The 17089-nt window shown below is 34.7% G+C and overlaps 1 protein-coding gene across 3 annotated transcripts in view; it reads right to left on the reverse strand.

Annotated features, from left to right (window-relative positions):
* Positions 1 to 6462: 6462 nt before the first annotated feature.
* Positions 6463 to 17089, reverse strand: part of LOC118716519 (putative COBW domain-containing protein 7) — a 41485-nt gene continuing 30858 nt past the window's right edge. For all 3 annotated transcript variants that reach the window (XM_036433887.2, XM_036433886.2, XM_036433888.1), the window contains 6 exons: positions 15296 to 15352; positions 12209 to 12260; positions 7774 to 7842; positions 7605 to 7670; positions 7158 to 7287; positions 6463 to 6782 (listed from right to left, as the gene is read on the reverse strand). In XM_036433887.2, coding sequence (XP_036289780.1) covers positions 6676 to 6782; positions 7158 to 7287; positions 7605 to 7670; positions 7774 to 7842; positions 12209 to 12260; positions 15296 to 15352 — 481 coding nt within the window. In that variant the 3' untranslated portion in view covers positions 6463 to 6675. The remainder of the gene's footprint in view (positions 6783 to 7157; positions 7288 to 7604; positions 7671 to 7773; positions 7843 to 12208; positions 12261 to 15295; positions 15353 to 17089) is intronic.

The following is a 17089-nucleotide window of genomic DNA, read 5'->3' on the forward strand; positions in this document are numbered from 1 at the left end:
TATTTTAAATATTCTAACTATATCCCTGGGCTCAGTGGGTTGTGAAGAGCTGTTGCGTCTTCCTACTCTCCCCAACCCCCAGTTCCACAAAATGTCCTTCCAGACTCTAGTTTTCAGAAAAGGCTGAACTATCCTGGCATTAAATAGTGGAAGATCAGGGTGGAGAGAAAGCAGGCACGCTTGAGAGAAGTCCCCTTCAGTAGCGATTCGCTGACTTCCTTGAACATTTAACCACAGTAGAAAATGCATTTTGCCCCACAATCATGAATATACAAACTTGCATAACTACAATGGTTTCATAGAGCAATATACTCACACTAGAATGATGAGTGACATTTTTCTTCTTTAATGGCCACAACCAACTAAATTGATTTTACCACATACTAACCAGAACAGACCTACTTTGAAATACCTGTTTTCACAACATGGCCCCACAACTCCAAGGGATGCACCCAGGATATGATGGGCTCCTTTCTCCCTCTCCCTCTGGGGGGCGGGGGGGAGGGAAGGAAAGCACCCCACATTAAGCACCTTTATTATAATTACACAACTTAAGAAGTGAGGCAAGGAGAGGCTGCAGTTTCAGTGACAAAGTTGTCATTCATTACTCACATAGGAGAGGATCAATATGAGAAAGAAGCTTCGTTAACTCACTTAGCATCTTTGGAGGAAACAAGATTTTTTGATGGCCACATTTATATCAACTCAGAGAGAAAAGTAGCAGTCCAGTAGAATATAACGTACTGTGTTATATAAATAGGGATTTTACGGTATATATTCATAATAATGGTATATATATACATGCCACAGTATATTTTTCATAATTTAAAACTCACCTACTTATAAACAGAATTTGGGGTGGCATCTAATTAAAATGCAGCATAAAAGAATATTGTATCAGGCAATTGATAGTCACATAGTAAATCTTCTGTTAATATTTGTAAAATAATGACTTTTAGGTCATAAGTCAGAAGCCAGCTGAAAGGTCAAAATACAATTAAAAAGTAGCTGGTGCCTTCAGGATAAAATTTTGAAATCAGATTTCTTAATCCTGAGATATTTATCCTGTAAGCTTTACCAGTTATATATAGTTTGAAGTAGGACAAATAAACAGGTTTTAAGCTAAATAGATTTGTGTTTGAATCCCAAATTTACCAATTACCACTTGTGTGATCCACTAAATTAACTCTGGAGGGCAGAACAGGTGTCTTATTCAACCTTAGATTCTCAGAGGCCTCCCCCTCTACCCCCTGCAGGTAAAGTTTAGTTCTGCCATCAGCATAGAAATCAGGATTACCTGAGAAAGGGAGTATTGTTAGTTTTCCTAGAGTCAACTTCTATTGGGATTAGAGTCATTTAAAAATGAAAGGAGAAAGGAGGAAAATAAACCCCACATTGATGGGGAGGGTTGAGGGTGGGGGTGGGTATGTCTAAGGATACACAGGAGTCAGCTGTAAAAGCTCCCAATGGCCAATGCTAGGACGATTTGAACAACAAAATGAAGTCGTATTGGATTATAACCTAAAGTATAAAATAGATATCTATGTATTCATACTGATAGAGGATTGAGTTAATAAAATGGAGGAAGAGGCAGAATTCCAAACAACTTAGGTTCTCAGCCCTTGAGGATGCCTAACGCCCCACGCCTTCATTGTACAAAGCACATAGTGATTTCCCTCCAGGACGTACAGTATGGACAGGGGTGGAAAGAGTCACTTAACTGTCCAGTGCAAAAACCTCACAAACACTACTTCAGCCAGATGGTCAGGTGGTCAATATCAACAAAAACGCACATGAACCGTGTTGATAGTATATCCCCTTGATATGTGATGAAATGGGACTCTATGATCTTCCTCCCTTAGGCCCCAATGAGAAAAACACACAGATTCCAAAAGAGGAGTGTCCTGTGTTCATGACCAGTATCTCTCACAACTGTGGATGTCATCAAAGCAAGTAAAGTCTAAGAAACTGTCATAGCCCAGAAAAGTCTATTAAGACATGGCTATTAAATGAAACATGGAATCCTAGATAGGATCCTGGAAAAAAAAGAAGAACATTAGGTAAAATATAAGGATATCTGAAAAACAGTGGGCTTTAGTTAATACTGTATCAATATTGGTTCTCTAATGTAATAAATGTACCATACCAATGTAAGATGTTAAGTGTGTGTGTATGTTGGAGGGTGATATATGGGAGCTCTCTTTTACTATCTGTTCAATTTTTCTGTAAATCTAAAACTGTTATGAAAAATATTCTACTAATTAAAAAATTAAACATAAGGGAAAAGGACATAATTTCAGAAAAATAAAAACTTAAATGTCCATCAACTGAGGAGTGGATAAACAAAACGTGATTATAAATAGAATGTTATTTAGCAATTAAAAGGAACAAAATGCTGATGCATGCTACAACATGGTGAATCATGAAAACATTATAGTAAATGAAAGGAGTCCAGAAAGAACATCTTAGCTAGTAGCTAAGAGCAAGGAAAAATGGGGAATAACTGCAAAGGGATACAAGGCTTCTTTTAGGAGTGAGGTATATTAATTATAGTATGTGAATTATTTCTGGAGTTGTTATACAAAATATGTCAATATAAAATACAAAGAGCTGTATCAATGAAAACTAAATTGAATACTTTACAAAGATTCCGTATGGCATGCCACTCTAAAAAAATAAAATTTTTAAAAAAAAGGCACTATTCCTGTCCATTCCTTTCAATTCTTCAGTGTTGCCTTAAAAGTTAAAAGCTTTACATTGTCAGTCCTGCAACATGGCGGCTTGTGCAAAATTTTTGGTGATTAATAGATATTTTTCCCTGAAAGAAACTATCAGACTCACAAGACACTTGTTTTGCAAAACAACCTTTCCCAAACTAATTTACAGGAAGGATGGTGATGATGATGTCTGATTTCTCTCCATTTCACTCTGAAAATTAAAGGCAATTTGGTCATTATTTAAAAGGTAAAGTTGATTCCAATATCAAGTTAAAAGGTAAAGTTGATTCCAATATTAAGTCTGTGAGGAAAAAAAATCTAGTGTATTTTCTCATCAAAGTAGATCAAGTTGCTAGACAAAGGTAGAATTCAATTCTTTCAACACTACTACTACTACAATGTATAGCATTTCTAAAACTATGGAAGTCATTTCAAAGCAATCTAAATATAGTCTTCCTACCTAGTCTAGTAATCCAAAGGAAACATTTATTCACTTTGTACAAGCAACCAAGCCCATAAATGTTTAAAAGGCTGTTAACTTTATTTTGTTGATAATTCCCTTCAGACTTTGGGATCTAGGAATTATAGACCCTTTCAATCAGCAGGTCTTCCCTCATGCCCTGTGCTGAACCTTCCTACAGCTACCTTAATCTCAGTACCAATGTTCTTGCTCCTTTCACTGAAAGCTGGGGAAAGCCTAGGAAAGAACTATTTGTTTGAAGAAAGTGCACAAAAGCTTTTTTTTTTTTTTTTTTAAAGGGTTTTGCTAGAAATGGGGAATTCACTTTTATTGAGATTTGGTATCCAGCGTGCTTTCAATTTAATCCCTGGAACAATCCAGAGATCTGCATTGTTATATCCATTTTATGAATAAGGAGGAAAGGCTCAGATTTTGTCATTTAATCCCTGGAACAATCCAGAGATCTGCATTGTTATATCCATTTTATGAATAAGGAGGAAAGGCTCAGATTTTTGTCATTATCCATTATCCTATATCTAAAGCTATAGTTTTAGATGAACTATCCCTAAACCTTAATTATCATCATCAATACCTTGAAAATCTTCTATAGTAAACAGAATAATAGCCCACACTATTTACTTTAGTTAGCAATTTGTATTGTAAAAATAAAATCTTCTCTGGAGGATATTCATGACAAGTTCCAAAGTCCTCTGAAGGTGCTGGTTATACTATTGCTCTGACCTCTGAAAAATACTTCATTTTGGGGAAAATAAGAATGAGGGACAGGATCTTTAAAGTAATATATAAACAACATAAAAATACAGAGTAAAATCTAAATTAAAAGGGGCATGTCATCCCATGCAGGTTGACAAATGTTAAACTGTGTTAGCTAGGTTTGGAGAAATGAGTGCTTTCCTATACTACTGTAAAGAGGTACAGCCATTGGAAGAACAATTTATATCGTATCTATTAAAATTTTAAGTGTGCATATTCTGGAAGCTCATGATTCCACCCTTCTAGAGAAAACAGTATCTCATAAGAACAAAGACGCATGCACAGTGATAAAATTTAAAAAACAGAAAACAACTAGCTCATTCATCACAACCACATCACTGCACTTCCTTGAGCTTTCAGAATAATCCAAATGTGTCACTCAGTCCACCACCTCTGGCCCCAGCTCATGACTCAATTCCATCTCCAACCCTGGCTTTGTAACCTTCCACTCTTGCCTTCTTCCTGGACTTCCAGCATGTGCTGGTTGCCACCTCAAGGGCTTCTGCAAACTCCCTCCTTCTCCCTCACTTTGCATGAACAACTCCTTTTACTAGTAAGTCTATTCTCAATTTAAAAGCTACCTCTCCTCAGAGAGCCTTTCCATGACTCAATCTGAAGTTGATCTTTAATCTACCATCTTAAGGCTACCTCATATTTTCTTGTGTCTCCCTCCACTAGAACAGATTGTAAGCCATATGGCAACTTAGCCTTTAATCATGAGCAGTTTCAGCCCTAGCACTAATACCTGAGCAAACTGGAAGCTCTCAACCAACATTTTGAAAATGAATGTATTCTATTCTATACTATACATATCTATACAACAGTTAAAGAATAGGACATTTATATACACTGTCATGGAAAGATCTAAGACTAATAGTTGAGTTTTTATAAAAAAGCAAACTGCATTATATGTTTTATTTAAAACTCTTCCTTGAGGATATTTATGGCAAGTTTGCAAGTTTCCTGGAGAAGTAGCTTAAATTAAAGCTTAAATCATAGGAAAATACGGTAGTTAATTTTGGGAAACTACCTAAGTAGAAAAGACATCTAAAAGAATAGACATAAAACAACAATATGCTTATTCCTGGACTTTCTTCTTCAGTTACTGCAACAGGACAGTTAATTATAAACCCTTTCTGATCTAAAAGATATGAATCTAGATGAATTATTTGTCAAAAGACATCATGAAGTATTACAATGACTACATAAATTATAAAACAAGTTTAAGCTGTTAAGAAGAAGATCCATTTGCCTGGGCTCTGTTGTGTGCCAGGTGCATTACAAGCCTCTTTCATACTCACAACAACCTTGAATGGTTGATATTATCACTGTGCACTTTATAAATATGGAAACTAATCTCCAAGAAAATACTTTGCCCAAGATTACACAGCCAAGCAGCAGCAGAAGTGAAATTAAAGCCCAGATCTCACTCAAATATTAGCTGGCTTTCTATTGGGCAACATGCTGCTACAAAATATAGGTATTTTCACAACCACCAATTAAGAGAACGGATTCAGAGGGCAAATGGATGAATATAGATAAGTTATGTATAAAAAAATATAGAATGCAGGGGACAGAACATATATAATCTAATCAACTGATCTGCCTCCAAACATTGGAATTATACACAGATGTAATTCTTTTATTTAAAATTCTAAAAAAGTACAAAATACTACCTTGATAGCCTTCTCTAATATTTAACAATTATTAGTTTGGGAAAGCACTTCTTGAAATTCCAGCTAATGCTATTCTCCTACAATTTGAATGCTGTCAATGCTGACCTGGCTTTTAGTAGGAACAGGAAAAAAATTATTATTGAATTAAATCTTCTGCAGTTATAGCTGAAGATTTGTACCTTGTCACTTTTTGGCGTATCCAGTTAACTGCCACGATATTTTGAATTTAATTAAAAAAGGCCCACTGCTTGTCTATAGATGTCAATGAAGTACAAATGTGTATACTAAAAATTAAAGAAGTTAAAAAAAAACACCCAAGATGAACTTAATACCAGGAGTAAAATCTACTTAAAATTAAAAACTCTACAATAGCTGAAACCGGTTTGGCCCAGGTTCGATTCCTGACAAGGGCATGTACCTTAGCTGCGGGCACATCCCCATTGCGGGGTGTGCAGGAGGCGGCTGATCGATGTTTCTCTCTCATCGATGTTTCTAACTCTCTATCCTTCTCCCTTCCTCTCTGTAAAAAATAAATAAAAAATATTTTTAAAAAAACAAACATAAAAAAAACCCTCTACAATATATTCTAAATATATCACAAAATGAACGGGTTAAGTTTTATTACACTGATTATCAGTAAGGCTTAGAACTGACTAAAAATAATCAGTTCTGATGGCCCCGATAGCCGGCCAAGCCAAGGGACCCCACCCATGCGTGAATTCGTACACAGGGCCTCTAGTTATAAATAACTCCCACAGATGAGCTCGGCATAAGTAAACTTCCAAGCCATTTCTGTAAGATATTTTTGTGAAACATCTGTTTATTAAAAAAACACTTCAGAGGATATTATATTTTATTGTATAAATGTCAAATGTTTTACAGTACTGCTTTACCATATTTTATGTATCCTATAAAATAAATATAAATTTAACATACACTGGAATTCATAACAGAAGTAATGCAAAGAACAGATGCTTGAAATATACCCATCAGGAAACTTATTCCTAATATTATCATCCAATCCTTTGGCTAAGAAATGCTTCCAATATTACAGATAAACTTGATCTTCTTTAAAATACGTTGTCCACTGTTTTTCTGTTTCTGTCACAGTAGCTATAAATAGTTGTTTAAGGATATCCTTATCTAAATTTCTGCCTGCAAAGAGAACAAAATATGGTGTGATTATACTATGCTTATTAAAATGACACAGTTTAGCTATCAATTCCTAACCATTAAATCTGATGATTTTCAGAAAATTAAAAACATTAGTAATTGAGTGATTCTTTCCTTAACTTTTTAGTTAAATACTTCAGTATCCAACTGATTCTTGGATTAATAACTTTTCTAAAGTTCTTAGAAGAGTAAAAGGTCTAGCAAGTTCTTATAAATGTGATAACCTGATTAAGACAAATATATTAACTAAATTTTATTTAGGTTTCAAAAGGGGTTCTGATTGACTAATACTGCTTAAGTAGCACATAATAATCTTTTCAATTATTTATTCCACTTTGCTTCAGAAATTTAACTTACCAATAAGAACCAGTCGATTTGTTCTCTCAGTGTCATCTCTCCAGATCACTGGAGTCTCCTCCAGATCATACAGCTCATAGACACCTTGGACAATCACTTGCTGTGGTTTGTCTTTGATCGACACCAGCCCCTGCTCAGAGGAGAATGACCAGTCAACCTCAATGTGAATTGAGTCAGATAACTGCTCAGAATGCCTGAGAGTAGAGAGCACAGGGTAACATTTCAAAGCACACAGGTTGTTTTAGCTGCAACAGTAAATGAAGCTGTGTACATAAATTATGCTTTATGTAGTAATTTTCAAAGCGTTTCAGCAATGGAAATAAGAAAAAATTTAAAAAGGTAAAGGTTATTTGTATAAAACCAGTGCTTCCATTTAAAACCAAATATGCTTTTACGTAACAGCCAAGAAAGGGACGTTGTCCAAATGTACAAAACTGTATACTGCACCTTTAGTCGTATGACCTCCATGCAGTCATCATCCTTGTTCCTCACATTCTTTTCCCACAGAAGATTCTGTATCAAGTAACATATGTCAGTAAGACCAACCACTGCTAATAGCAACAACTATGTAACAATACAGTTCATAAATCATTAATCAGTTAACTATTGGAGTCACCTGAATAAATTCATTTAGACTTTCTTCCTTTGCATTTCCTGGTACTTCAAATGTGACTGTAATAATACTCTGTAAATCGAAAAAGATAATTAATAATGATTTTTTATAGTAAAAAGTGATTTAGAAAAAAAATCTTAAGTTTCAAGAATGAAAAGTAAGGAACACATTCATAGAAAGTTATATTACATGTAACTTTCCCACTATTATTTGATTTTTCATATCAGCAACTCTATTTTCTAAATTCTGAATAGTTGATCAATGGTTTAGCATTTACACAGAGAAACTGCCATAAAAAGGTACACATCATTTAATTCATCCTTTTCAGGATTCTCAGTGCTAAGAGGAAAGATAATACACATATATAGTTTATCAACTATAAGTACTGAGCCAGGTATTTTTGCTGGGTCAGTCACTTTATCTTTTATTTACATGTGACAATAATCCTGTGGAATAAAGAGAATTTTTTCCATTTTATAAGCTGGGGGAAATGAGGCTCAGAAAAAAACAAATTACCCAGAACAATGTGCATATACTTAATAATACTGCACTCTACACTTAAACATTTCTTAAGAGGGTGGATATCATGTTATGTGTTTTTTACCACAATTTTTTTTTTTAAAAAGTTTACTTTTAAATCTTAAACTGTCATAAATTATGACAACAATAGTATGTATTTAAACAAAATGACAGCCTTCTTTCCTCCTCAAAACAATCACTAAAAATCTATATAAAAATGTATAGAAAATCTTGTTAAAATACACAGTAAAAGGGTGCCAAGTGAAACATAATTTGTCAATTTTAAAAGATGGTAGTAATTTAATCTTCAAAAATGCTAAACATGTATTTTATTCAAGTTAGATAACTTGGCATTTAATACTGGGAATGTCTTAATGCAGCACTCAATATTGCTCTATTCTATTGCTTTATTCTTAGCCTAAATTTTTTTATATCAGGGAATGATTTTAACCTTTTGCAGGTTAGAGATATGACAATTGTCTAAGGGGTACAATTAACTCCAGCATGAGAGGAAAAAGATTTTAAAAATTAAGACAATGCATCATGAGACTCAAGGAGGAAAATAAACATTTTAAAACAAGATGTTTTTCTGTATCAATTAACTCTAATCACATTAGACTTTAAAGATGAAATCCATAAGTTCCCAAGGCAAAAGATGAGGGTCACAACTCATAATTCATAATTGGCTCTACTGATTAAGTATGCATAGATTGTCCCTTGGGTTTTCTCATCTGCTTTCCACAATTCAACCCCAAGTTCTCCTTATCGGGAGTAAATGAGAAATCCATAAAATATAGAGAACTGCATTAAACATCATTCAAGAATAAAACTTTAATAACTCACAACATGTCGTAGGTATTACCTATTTCAGACTTTTCCCCTAGTTTATTATTGTTTTTAATCTAAAAATAACTCTTCTTTCCCAAACACAGAAAGAATCAGAAAACTGAATCAATAATTCAGAAAGCAAAATAAGGTACTGTACTTAAAATAAAATCCAGGTATAACCTAAATTTGAGGAGTATTTTTTCTTTTTCTAGTTCAGTTTTTTCTTTAACCTAGCAGGTTATTTCCCTCGGGTTTCCACTCTTTTGCAAACAATATCTAATATGCAACCACTTCTATGTTTTATTCATCTAGAAAACTAAGTCTACTAACATGCTTAAACCCAAAATCGGCATCCCCACACTTCAGTCCTCTGATCCTCTTTGTCTGTATAATATCTACTGTGATATTCTGCCACCAAGTAAAGAAGTGAATATTCAGTTTGGCTTCCAGAGTTTTCTATTTCTAGGTTCCTCTAGGTAATCTAGGCTTTTGCCATTACTTCTCTCTACTTATTGTTCCATCACTAGTTAGTCAAGTTATCCAGGCAAGTCTACCTGTGAAATAGTGCTCGATTTATCCCATTTCTATTCTCAGTGTAAGAAGGCCCTCATCAAGGGCATGAGAACTTGTGCGTTATCTTCCTGCTTGGTCCCTGACTCCACATTTCAATCCGGCTGACCTAATACTGTCTGACAGCACAGCATGAGGGGTCTCTCTCTCTCTCTCTCCTCTCTCTCTCTCTCTCTCTCTCTCTCTCTCTCTCTCTCTCAATACATTTTTATTGATTTCAGAGAAGAAAGGAGAGGGAGATAGAAACATCAATGATGACAGCCAATCATTGATCGGCTGCCTCTTGCACATCCCCTATTGGGGATCAAACCCACAACCCTGGCATGTGCCCTGTCTGAAAACTGAACAGTGACCTCCTAGGTTCATAGGTCAACACTCAACCACTAAGCCACGTAGGCCAGGCCATGAGTTTTCTTTGCCTAGCAAATCAAAGCCAATACTAGGATCTCAATACCAAGCATTCATGAAGACTTCTGCACTGGAGTTCTGCTCTTTTAGAACATTCTTTCCCACTTTTAAACACCTGGATTGGTCTTTTCCTTACTTTTCTGGTAAAAAATAAATCTACCATTTTGGGGTTACTTTTTGGAGTAAAGTCAGAAAAGCAGCTCTTTGGGAGGAGAGTTGCTAACTGAACATTTTCTATATCTTGATCTGAGTGGGAATTGTAGGATTGTGTGTTCGTGTACACATATGGGCAGATATATAGGTAAAAATATATGCGAAGATACTTGTATACTAAAAATTTGTATTCTTTATTTACTTTACATATGAAACATAGTCTTTTATAATCTAATAAACCAAATGAGACAGTTGGAGCTCTCGATTCCATAGCCCTTTGTCTGCAATATTATATTTGTTCTATGTTCAGAAAAGTCTTCTGGAGAGCTTTACAAAAAGAACAGTCACACCCTAGTTATTGATAAAATGATACAATGTCTGGGATTTGCTTTAATACACTCCAGCAAGGGTGATGGATACATGTAGGTTCATTACTATATTTACTTAGTTTTATGCATGCTTGAACTTTTCTATTTAAAGAAAAAAGTTTAAATAATACTGCAGCGAAAGGAATACTGGGAAGATAGATGAAATAAAATCAGCAAAATATTTATGGCCATTGCAACTGGGTCATACATATAAAGGGTTAATTTTACTATTCTTTCTACTTTTATATATCTTTGACATTTTTCAAGATAAAATGTTAAAAAATATACATACACATTAACATGTACATGCTTAAGGCCCGTTCCTGGAGATATAAGGGGTGGCAAAAACTGAGCATCCAAGTTATTTTTAAAAGCTCCACAACTGATTCTGAAGTACACCCCCATTTGAGAATCACAGCTTTGCATTCTTTTAATATTCACTAAGCACCCACCATAAATTTCTAGCAATGAGAAATTTACATTTAAGGAATTTAGAGACTACTGCAATGGAAAAGCATTTCAACCCAAACTACAAAGCATGAGAAATGCCATGATAAGGATATATTCAAGCCACTATGGGTGAAGACACTGGCTTTTATAAAGGTTCTTGAAAGTGAATACTACATCTTTTAAACCTTATGACTCCTACTATGATGTCCTTTACCCAGAAAGTCATTAAAAATGTGTACCAGGCAATTGACAGTCACATTCTACCTGGCTCTTATATTTTCCCAATTCACTCATTTTAAAGATAAGATAAATATTCTATTAAGTTTCTGAGAAAAGTGTTACAAACATGGTAGCATATCTCCCCATAAAAATGAGCCAAAATGGAAACAAAAGAACAATTGGCTACGGTTGCTTTGGTCCTATTACAATTAGTAAGGACTCAAAAATGAGTAAGAGCTTCAAGACACAGGAAGGAAGACTAGGTTCAATGCTCACCCACAATCCCCCCTTCCTTTCACTGTGTTTAGCTTAACAATAACCCACAACCTTCGGACCAACTCCTTTCACTGTGTTTAAATGGAACAAAGAAGTTACCCTAAAGCTCTACCATCTACAACTTGCTTAAAAGAAAGATGAGTACGGTGAATATTTGTTTGTTCCTAGCATTTTCAATATTTACCTCAGGAATTAGAGTTTTAGAGCATGAAAAACATCTTAACAAGTTTAAATTTATAGTGCTCAACTGAAACTCAAAGCCAATTTTTATTTAAATAAGCCATACATGCTTATATCAAGCTTCCTTAATCAGTTCAATTAAGTTAAAAATAGGCTGCATATAGAACCACTATGCTGCTTTTAAGTGATTTCCTCAGAAGAACTGATAAAATATGCTGTGTGACCTATAGAATGGAGAAGTTAAAAAGCATGATTTTCTAAACATTCTAGGCAATTCCAGTTTAATGAATTCCTATTATGTTTTAAGAAGCGAGATTAGTTGACCTCACTCAAAAGGATTTACAATCTGAAAACTATCAACATGATTAAAAAATACATTTTTAGAAAGAGTTCTAATAAAATAGTCCTAAATAGAACCTATTTAGTTCAAAAGGTACCGTAAAAATATTTTCAAGATTTTTTTTTACCTGATCAAGGTGAGGTTGTATTGTTGGCAAATGTTGAAGTTTTTTCTGCAAACTAAGAACAATTGATTATAAGTTCAGATATCAATATATTTTTTTATTTAACCTTGTACATTTCTTAATGTTAAAAAACTACATAAGGAAGAAACATTCACAGTTTAATCTATTATACAGTTTACATGTTGCTCACATATTCTAATACAGAAAAGCTGGCAGATTATTTTAAAACTTTTTAAAAAATGTACAAACATTCACATACATATATACAATATAAAGAAAAATTAATCTTTAGCAACACTATTTTGTGTGGTTAAATATGTCAGTAGATTTCTTTTTATTTTCAAAAGATCTAACTAGCCCGAAACCCAGACACAAAAATCTAAATAAGCCTAGAAAAATATAAATAAGCAGTTTTACTACTGCTCAAAACATCATCAACTCTTCCCATGCTTCCTAATATGAAAATTCTGGTACCTAAAGAAAGTTAGAAGAATAAATTTTCTTTTATAAACATTTTCCTTTGAACATGAGTACTTAGTAAAAAATAAACAGTATTCATAAATATAAGCCTTCTATATATTCAGTTAGTGGTAAAAACAAAAAGCCAGAATCTTAACAATGCATTGTTCTGATGATATGAAAAGAGTGAGAAGAGCATAAGAAATTATAACCATGACAACTGTATAGACATTGATGGAGGTAGGCTAAGAGGTGGGAAGGACTTAAAACCTTGCAGATGTTTTGCCTTGAAGAACAGTGAGAGGTAAATTGGTAATACCAAGTTTAGGAAAGAGAAAAGGCTTGTAGGAGCTGTTGGAGGGAATGAGTTTCACTGGGTGGAAGAGGAAAGTCTTAGTAGGGAAAGTGTCATATTAAACCTTCCCAGCTGGCTGCTCAGGAATGGATTTCCCTGTTCAGCAACTGGCACAATGAGGAATATGCAAAGGCCTTACCCATGGGGGGCAGGAGGCGGAGCGGGCATTGCATCGAACAGTTACTTTTTTTTAAGTGTCACTAATGCATTATAACTGTTCTTAAGTAAATCATCTGCTAATTCCCTACACTTAATATTTAATGTTTTTTGACAATGACTGCCTAAAACTTCCATAGGGAAGGAAGGAAAAGGTTTTCTTCTACCCTCTTCAGGTCCCTGGCTGGGTCTGAAAATTAAACGATAAAGACAGAGTAGCAGGAGGAAAGCACACAATTACTTAAGTTTTACAAGACACGGGAGCCTTCATAAGGAAATGAAGACCCAAATAAATGGTTAAGCCTAAGTGGTTTTATGTAAGGTGTGGTAAAGAGTGCAAAGTCATGTTAAGATAGGACAGAACAGAGTGTCAGCCACGTGTAAGTTGGGGAAAAGTGAGTAAGGCCTGCTCCTTCAGATTCCTCCATGTGTCCATTTCCTCAGATAAGCATGCTCTTTTCCTCAGTAGAGGGAGGAAACCACTCATAGAAGGGTTCATCTACTTCAGAGGAAATGGAAGAAACATCTACAAATCATGTCTGATAGGGGTTAATACCTAAAATATACAAAAACTCCTGCAACTCAGCCACAACAACAAAACCTAACAACTGGATTTAAAATAGGCTAAGTGCTTAAATAGATATTTCTCCAAAGATGATATACAAATGGCCAACAAACATATGAAAAGGTGCTCAACATCTCTAATCATTAGATACATGCAAACCAAAGCCACAATGAGCTAACACCTCATATCTATTAGGACAGCTACTACCAAAAACAACAGGAAGTAAGTACCGACAAGATGTAGAGAAACTAAAACCCTTGTGCACTGTTGGTGGGAATGTAAAATGGTGCAGCTGCTATGGAAAACAGTGTGGTGGTTCTTCAAAAACTTAAAAATAGAAATACCATAGGATATGGTAATCTCACTTTTGGGTACATATCCAAAAGAAATGAAAGCAGTATCTTGAAGAGATTTTAGCACACTCATGTTCATAGCAACATCATACACATGCAGGGAAATATTATTTAGCCTTTTAAAAGAAGGGAATCCTGCCCTGGCCAGTTTTCTCAGTGGTTAGTGTTAGCCCATCGGCCAAAGGATAGGGGCATTCAATTTCTGGTCAAGTGCTCGTACCTCAGTTGCATGCTTGATCCTTAGCATTGCGCTAAAGGCAACCAATTGATGCGTTTCTCTCACATTGATGTTTCTCTCTCTCTCTCTCTCTCTCTCTCTCTCTCTCTCTCTCTCTCTCTCTCTCTTTCCTCCTTCACCTCCACTTTCTCTCTCTCTCTAAAAAAAAAAAAAAAAAAAAAAAAAAAAATCAAAGTAAATAATAACCTTGAGTGGGAATTTTTTTTTTTTAAGGAGGAAATCCTTCTTTGTTAAATATTATGAACCTTGAGGACTAAATGAAAAAGTGAAATAAACCAGTCATGACAAGACAAATACTGCTTGATTCTACTAATATGAATATCAAAGTAGTCAAATTCATAGAAACAGATAATAGAATGATGGCTGCCAAGGGTAGTGGGGAGGGGAAAATGCAGAGTTGTCACCGAATAGGTGTAGTTTTAGTTTTACAAGATAAAGCATTTCTGTAGATCCAATCCACAACAATGTGAATATACCTGATTGAACTGCACACTTAAAAATGGTTAAGATAACTTTTAAAAAAAAAAAGATACTAATGTACAGAAAAGAAATTTACATTCTTTTCTTTCTTATTAAAAAAATTCCTTTTAGGGAAAGAGGCAGAAAACTGATCCATCACTGAGAGGAAAGAAAGTATCTGAGGTAATATCCTAAGCTAAAATTTTCTATGTATTTTATGCATTTTGTCATAGCAAGTGTTATATATATTTGGAGTAAAAATAATAATTAGTCTTAAAGTTAACTACCATTTACACTATAACTTCTATAGGAAAATGTACCGTGATTTCCAAATATCTAATTGATAAAACTTTCAAGAACATAATTATTAGGAATAGTCTTTTATGTCAAAGAATGACAGGAAGCTTAAATCAAGTGTGCACTCTGTAAGTCATTCCTATAATACCTAACATTTTGGAATAACAGGTACATTACAATAAAAATTACCAAAACATAGAAAACATACCTTATTCCAGAGAGACTGTCAAAGGCATGAAGATCTAACACATTAGAGAGATCAACTCTAAAAGAAAGAAAAACCAATGTAACAGTGTAAAATTCTATAAAATATACTCAATCCAGAAAAAAAAAAATCTCAAAGACTGTTTTGTCAAAAATGTAGACATAAAGGTTTATCAGTATATCATAGTAAATATGAACCAAATAAATGCTATTACAACAGAACTACAACTATTTATATGGACATGATTTTTTAAACCTTACTTAAGCAATATGTGGTTGTCTGTCATTTTATAAAGGAAGAAGCATTAAGGAGAAAAAAAAAGTAAAATGCAATAGGAAGAAGACATACTGAAGAATGCTCAGGGTATCAGCTAGGCTATCAGACATTTTCTACACTGGAATTTGAAATGCAGGGAGCACATTTGGTGTATGCTTGTAGGGAACTTACAATCAAGGCATTATTCTGCCACCTCTGCCAGCAGACCAGTGGCTCCTGAGAATGCATACAAAATTAATTCCCCAGCTGCTGACATGCATATAAGCAGCTGCTGCTGTTACGGCCTAACATTTATGGTAGTCTGTCAGCACCTCTAATCTCTGCCCCAGCAGATGAACTACTCAACTTAGGCATCACTGCACTTTCAAGGAAAGATCTTTGAATTAAAAACTGGGTGGCACAGACTGCAAGCTGTGAGTCACAGAGCTGTGGCTGCATGTTGCTGGGTCTATCAGCTGCTGAGCCATTTTTGCTAAAAAATAAAATAAAAATGAGCTTAACAAAATACCTCTGTAAGCATTCAATGGAAAATAGAGTTCAATCTATAGAAATACATTTTAGAAACACATACTTTTATAAAGTAATGCACATCTGTATAAACACAATGGAAAGAGAGAACCTACAGAAAATAGAAATTAAGTTTTAATAAAGGATGTATCAGAACTTAAAAGTTCCATATATTTTTACATGACAGATTATTTTTGCAACCATGAAACACTAGGAAGGTTTTAAAATGTTACAAAGTGTCCTGGCTGGTGTTGCTCTGTGGTTAGAGCACTAGTCTGCCCACCAAAGGGGTCTTGGGTTTGATTCCCAGTCAAAGGCAGGTACGTGGGTTGCAGGTTTGATCCCCACCCCAGGTAGGGGTACATGTGGGAGGCAACCAATTGATGTGTCTCTCTCAAATTGTTATCTCCCTCTCTCCCTTTCTCTCTCTACCTCCTTTCCCTTTCATCCCTTCCCCTCTCTAAAAATCAATGGAAAAAATATCTTCAGGTGAGGATTAACAATTTTTTTTTTTAAAAAAAGCTACTTAGATATGTCAGATTAAAATAAGATTCTTAATAATATACTTTTTTCGGATTTCTACACTATTTTTATAAATGGCTGAACACTCTACGATTTCCTCTTCATTAGCAAAAACAAAGCTACACAGTGTTATCATGGCTCTACAGTCTTAATTACAAGTATAAGCAAGTATATTAAATAGATATGCCAAACTAACTTTAAAAAAATACATATATTTTATTGATTCTTTACAGAGAGGAAGGGAGAGGGAAAGAGAGTTAGAAACATTAAGCAGCAGCCTCCTACACCTCCCCCACTGAGGATGTTCCAACAACCAAGGCACATGGCCCTTGACTGGAACTGAACCTGGGACCCTTCAGTCCACAGGCTGATGCTCTATCCACTAAGCCAAACTGGTTAGGGCCCAAATTAACTTATAAAGAACATTCAAATAAACATTTCTGGGCCCTAGTTTTAAAAATGCACATGTGCCCTGGCTGGTGTTGCTCAGCT

The sequence above is a fragment of the Pipistrellus kuhlii genome, unplaced genomic scaffold, assembly GCF_014108245.1.
Source record: "Pipistrellus kuhlii isolate mPipKuh1 unplaced genomic scaffold, mPipKuh1.p scaffold_m20_p_12, whole genome shotgun sequence".
Lineage (NCBI taxonomy): Eukaryota > Metazoa > Chordata > Mammalia > Chiroptera > Vespertilionidae > Pipistrellus > Pipistrellus kuhlii.